This window comes from Asparagus officinalis, chromosome 1 (genome assembly GCF_001876935.1).
Source record: "Asparagus officinalis chromosome 1, Aspof.V1, whole genome shotgun sequence".
In the NCBI taxonomy this organism is placed as follows: domain Eukaryota; kingdom Viridiplantae; phylum Streptophyta; class Magnoliopsida; order Asparagales; family Asparagaceae; genus Asparagus; species Asparagus officinalis.
The window spans coordinates 86787448-86794167 of NC_033794.1; the positions used below are offsets into that span (position 1 = coordinate 86787448).

At 35.4% G+C, this 6720-nt stretch overlaps 1 protein-coding gene across 1 annotated transcript in view; it reads right to left on the minus strand.

The window, feature by feature from the left end:
* The window catches only part of LOC109827202 (DDT domain-containing protein DDR4-like), a 14647-nt gene extending 8267 nt beyond the window's left edge, over nucleotides 1-6380 (minus strand). The window contains exons 1-2 of the mRNA XM_020394172.1: nucleotides 5997-6380; nucleotides 5790-5900 (exon numbers count right to left, since the gene is read on the minus strand). Of these exons, the coding sequence (XP_020249761.1) occupies nucleotides 5790-5900; nucleotides 5997-6128 (243 nt within the window). The 5' untranslated portion in view covers nucleotides 6129-6380. The remainder of the gene's footprint in view (nucleotides 1-5789; nucleotides 5901-5996) is intronic.

The following is a 6720-nucleotide window of genomic DNA, read 5'->3' on the forward strand; positions in this document are numbered from 1 at the left end:
GGAGTTGGGAGGTTACAATGCTAACCATTCTAAAATTGTGTTTACATTTTGTTTAGTGAGGGGAAGGATTGGGAGGGTCAAAAAGATGCAAATTTCCTCACTTTCGTAACCCTCCTAAAGTGGACGGATAGGGAGAGGGGTTGGATTTTAAGTGAATTGGTCCCTACTCTTCCTACTTTCTACTCTGAACAAACACAAATTAATTCCATCACTCTTCCTCCCTCTCCATTCCTTGGTTGACTATCCAAACACAATTGGTTACATCACACTCCCTTCCTCTCCTTTTCCTCCCCTTGGGTTTAGTTCAATCATCCCACTCCTCTACTCCCTTCTCTGTCCAAACCGACCAAGGGACAGGGTTAAGTATAGTGTGATCGAATGGTGGACAAAGAATAAGTTTAAAGGTTATATAATAATAATAAATAAGGTTGGGTGCCTTTATATAATATTTCTGAAAGAATTTATTTATATCTGAACCAAATAGATTACAACTTAAGAGGACAAAATCATTTCCCACTAAAGTATTAGTGAACTCTCAAGTTGCCCCTAAAGTAACAATGTACCTACTTTATTCCTCAAACTATATTTATGGTTTCAATGTTGTCATTTTCTGAGTCTACAGTCAAATATTTAATAAATTAATGACGTAACAGTGTTTTTGTATCTCTTCATGGGTTTTCATCAATTTATTTCTTTTTTCAACAAACAAAAAATATTTTTAACTATTTTCTCCCAAAACTTTTTAGCCTTTAACTTTTTTTATGTATCAAAATTCAAAAAATCACTTTATTAGAAAAATACTATCACACCATTAATATGTTAAATATTTGACTGTAGGCTCACAAAATGAATACGTTGTGCACATACATATAGTTTAAGGAGAAAATTAGGCAAATTGATACTTTAGAGGGCAACTTGAGAGTTTACCAATACTTTAAGCGGGAAAATGATCATTTTGTCCTGTATAATCAAGATTGAAATATAAATCTGGAGAGATAGGATATTTCGTATCAATATCCATGTCCAAAAAGATATAAATGTAAATTCACTTCAAGTAATATGAATCAGTTTACATCCCTTAGGTGCAAGTCCACCAGAAGTGAATCAGCGATCAAAAATTGATGCTTATGTCACCTACTAATTTAATGGTTAGTGGCAAAGTTGAAACAATTTCTTTAAGATGTATATTTTTAAGTCTGTTTCTGTGACGGCTAAAGAACATGTAAGAGTGAGCACCAGTTCTTTTAATTACTTGATGTGGTGCTAAACTTCACCTTTCTTACAAATCCAAATGATTCTATTCAGATTCGTAGAATTGAATCATGTGTCATGACTTTGAAGCTTCGAAATAGCATAAATGTCATCAAAGAAAAAGTGTTACGTGTAAGTAGTTGAAGTAAAAAATTATCATGTTATATTTTGCACTGCCTTAGAACTTTTTGTTCTGACAAACTAAACATAGGATCAAGGGGACGCTAAAAGATTTGACTGTCAAACCCTCTAATCAGTTATTTCTATGACGCAATTGTAAATTAATATGCTCATTTAATATGGTAGATCTGAAGCTTAGTCATGTATTAGCAACAGCATGCAATGAAACTGATCCAGAGTAAAATCTGATGCTAGAATGTTTTATATCTCAAGCGTTCAACAAGATTCAGTAGTTTAACTGTAACGGATGCGTTCTACACATTGATATGCTCTAAGCAACAAATTTTAGGGATTTAACTGTTATTGGTGCAGTGTCCACATTGTTATGCTTTGACTATGGTCATTGTAGCGCTTTGGGAATTGGAAATATATCACAAAGCCACAACAATAATTATTTAAAAAAAGAAGAAAAAGAATTACAATATTATAGATAAGATACAGTAAAATAAGAAGAGAAAGTTGAAAGGAGATGAAGAAGGCAAGAAGAATCAACACAACTAAATAAAGAAGGAAAAAAAAGAGAGGAATAAGAACTAAGAAGAGTAAAAGAGGAAACCAGAAGAAGCAAAGAAGGGAAGGATGGCAGAAAGATGTGTTCTGTTAAATAAAGTGGGAAAGGGAAACAGAGATACATTCGACAATAGAGCTGTTGTAGGGAGGCTTTAGATGGCTAAGGCTGCAATCTTACCTGCGAACTTTACTAGACTATAGAAAATACATTGTCATCTAAGTACCCTTTGTAGTCACTACCTTTTTTCTTGCCTTTGGATTTAATACACTTGATGAATTAGAGACTCCTTTGGGTCATTATTGCAGAAAATACCAATCATGATGTGTACAAGGCATTTCATGACACAGTTATGACCAGTAATAGACTGTGATGCCTCCCTTTTCAAATAGGTATTCGGCATATCTGCAGGTATTATGTAGGTTATGTGAGGAAAAAGAATTCAGCCCATAGGCGCTTAAAATACCAATCATGATATGAACAAGGAATTTCCTGGCACATTTAATAGCAGTAAATAGACCATGGCCTGCCATTTCAATTCGGTATATGGCATAGCTTGTTGGTATTCTGCAGTTTGCATGAGGAAAAAGAACACAGCCAATGGGCAGTTAAAATATGTTTGCAAAGATGATATCAACGAAATATCAGGTTATCCTCTCAATTTTGGGGTCTAAGTTGTCCACCGGTCAAAGTGCATCAATAAACACATAAAACATGATCTGGGTATGGTAAAAGTTGGAGACCCAACTGATGAGGATATAGCAGTAATAAAATTATACCCAAAGGTTGTATAATGTAAGAACCACAGGACTCAATCAAGTTGCAATTTCTTTCCATCAGTTGCAGCAACAGTGGTGGAGATGAAAAGCTATGATGGGAGGAGACGGTCATGGCAGTGGTAAAAGACACACAGGTTCAATTTTTTTTCTTTTCACCTTTCATGTGTATCTGACAGTGAGAACCAGTTCATTGTCATACAACTTAAGTATGCATGACATAAATGCAGGCACGTACATGTCGTATGCAAACTTAACACGTATATATAGGCCTGGGTGGATATCCATGCATCCTAGAAGTCTAGCACATAGTCAAGAGCTAAAGACTATATTATGGACCAGCAAAATGATCCTTTCCACTTGTTTGAAGAGAGATAAATTGAGACAGATGTCAAAAGACAAAGTTCAAGAATACTAAACATTAAAATCATTCTTGAGGCTAAATATTAAACTATCAGATACTGAAGAAAAAAGCCACAACTAGCATACACCAATAATAATCAGTTTGATAGCAATTACATTCAAAGAATCAACATTAACGAGCAAATTGGCATGGATGAAATCGAAGAAGAACCAGCATTTATAGATTTGGTTGCAAGACTTCCACTAAATCAAACAGAAAAATCACCTTAGGTCTGTTGTTTAATTACTTAAGTGGCACCATAATTAATTGTAAATACATTTAAGTAATCTGAGAAATTTCATTATAGTCAAGTAGCATGTCTCTGATGTTGATCCAATCAACGGAGTTCTCTATCATTTTAAAATAAAGAAGGCCCTAATAGCAACAAAGAGTGAGGGTGGGAGTTATTCATGTTGGAGTCGGTGTTTTAAAAATAGGCCGATTTTATCAATTTATCGCCGATATATAGGGTTTGCACTATGGCCAATACGATTTTTGCAAAAATATATTGCATATAGTTTTGCGCCGATTTTTCCCGATATATTGGTGTATATCCGATGAAACAGCCGATTTCTCGTGGGCTAAAAATCAATCAATTTTCTACAATTTACATTTTAAGTGAACTGGTTCGGGTTTGGTGACAAAAGCTCTCTTTTTTCAATGCCCAACCCACATACGCTAAACAAAAACAATGCTATTCTATTCTATTTGGCATCCCTAAACAAAAATAATTGGTAAGTGATTCTAAACATGTGTTATTTAAATATTAGTATATTGATTTTTTATTAAATGTGCTTAGATTATATTTTAAGACATTATATTATATATGCTCACCATCCAATGTAATACACCGATTTTTACTACTTATCCCCAATATATACCGATAACTGGGATCCGATATGAATTTTAGTTGTCTGATATATTTCCAATAACCGATATTTAAAACGTTGGTTGGAGTTGTCCTAGAATCCTCACTCCTATTTGGATAAGGATTTGTTACAGATAGTGTTTGAGTATGGTCTTTTTGGCAATACAAACTCTATTTCGGATAAGGATATAGGAATTCTTATTGTACATGAATTCAACCCTATTTAAGGAGTTGAATTCTCAAATCTAGGGCAAGAGAAAAATTGAATGAAAGAAAGAAAGTATCTTAAGAGAGAATCCAAAATTGATAGGGAAGTTTTTCATCTTCTGAGAGGGATCTGAGAGATCATCGAACTCATTTGTGCGAGTTGTAATCTCTCTTCTGATTTAGTGAAATTTATATGCTGCTGCCCATGGACGTAAGACCTGCTCTGAACCACGTAAAATCCTTGAGTTGGCGCTTGTGATGTATTCTGCGTTTTAGTTCGGTTATTACTTTGTGATCATGGTCGCCGACGCGTTTTCTACAACAATTGAAGCCCACAGCTATTACAACACTAACAGAAGCTAAAAGGCTAACACCCGAACATGAGAATAAAAGTCAACTAAGTATGCTTCCATATGCTCAAATAGCCATGTATCATTTTCTTGAAAAACTTGTAGAAGTAGGCAGAGACTATCCATCATACGTGTTAATATCTTTTCTACTGTGTTTTTGTTGATTACTTGTAAACCAAAAAAACTATCTGCATGTAGATTTCTAAAAGGTTTGATGAACATAATCACATATTTATTATAACGAGGCTTCACTATAAGATGCCTGACTTATGGTGAAAACATTGCCTTAGCACCATGAACTGACACACCAAGTACAATGCAATAGCTAGGTGGAACACATATCACGAGTGACGATTTATAGGTGGATAATAGTTATCTTCATATCAGATGCTAAGCCTACAGGCTACAAGTGACAATCAGTATCCTTATTGAGAAGTCAACATTAACTCTTACAGTCTTACTTTTATTAGTCATGTGTCTTGATTTACAAAGTATTTCATCCCTCCTGCTAATAACTAACCCCTGTCACTTGGCTACATACACGGGTAGATTTTTACTACAAGTGGCAAAAGGATGAATACAAAACGAGAACATGATTGAGATAAAATGAAAAGTGAAAGCACAATAAGGAACCTACATATTTTGGAGCACTAAAAGATATTGAGGCAAACACGATTTGGTGAAATCTGTCAATGAGGCTACACTAACACCTTATACTATATTTATACAGATAAGGAGACAAAAATAAAGTAAACTTCAGTGGATAGTCAACGTTATGAAAAAGATAATAGCAATGAGAAATTTTTTCCATTTAAAAAACTAACAACATAGTACGTACAGCAACAATATACAACTTTGTAAACCAAATATGATAGCACATACCATTAGACTAAAAGGATAATGCAAATCATGATCATAAAGTACAACATCGTGATAGTAAAATTAACTTCATAATAACATGGAGGTGTTAATAAACGTACATGGTATCTCCATGAAATTTATACTCTAACTGCACGAGAAACAATAATAGTATAATAATGTATAATACACTAAAACCTGGTAACTTCTAATCCCTAGCTCACCTATACATAACAAACCACAACCATAAATTAATCTACGGCATGGTAACAAATTGCGCAAACACTAAAGTCAGAGCAATATACTTTTCATTTCTGCTAATTAATGATAAAAAAGTTCCCAAAAAATGCACCGTGAAATTATAACGAGCTTAAATTGCAAACTGGACCTTCAGAAGAGCAACATGAAGGCTGGCCAAATCCCTGTTCGGAGTTATCAGCGCCGTCTCAATCTCTTCAGCTGAAATCTTCAAGTCACTACCAATAACAGGCTTAAAAACCTAATATCCACATAAAAAATCATAACTTTTAGTAGCAAAACAAGAAAGAACAATAAAAATCACAAAGAAAAAAAAACTAAAGAGAACAAAACTCACGTGAAGAAAGTTAAGAACAGAAGCGAACTCCCATCGCTGACGAATGCGTCCCCTAGCGAGCTCAACATCGGACGCCGACGGATCCGCCGGCGTCGGGTCGTCTTCGCTCTCTTTCCCGCGCTTTTCGGCCATTTCGAAAGGGGGGGAAAGCGCGGGAAAATCGCTGCTGCTTCTCTTCGTCGAGATCAGAGGTTAGAGGGGAAGGGAGAGCCGAGATGGACCAACTGTAAACTAGGGTTTGCTCTGTTGCGAGATTCGAGAGTGAGGAAAAGGATTTTGAAAGATCCCGCCGGAAAATTTAACGTTTGGGGTTTAATTTTTTTTCGTGTTTCCCCCTTTTGTTTTGTTTTATTTTTCTGGGGTGAACTCTTTTGGATTTTTTTTTTCCTAGGGTTAGATGACGGTGATGGTTTTTTTTTTTTTAATATTGTTATTATTACTTGGTCCTTGCGAGTGCTTTATAGGGTGGGGAGTGACGGGGAGTATTTGATGAGATGACATTTGATTGGACTTTATGTGGCCGGTTGCGAGACCGGTGCAATGGGCTATAAATGGGCTCGGCTGGACTGGATCTTTTCGGCCCATCATTCAAACCTGGAAGTCCAATAGTTTTTAGCCCGCTTAATTACGCAATGTTGACATAAACTGATCTACATAAAAAGAACAAATTCAGTGGCTAGACCCGGGCCATCCGAATAAAATCAAGGTAAACTTCGATAAAATG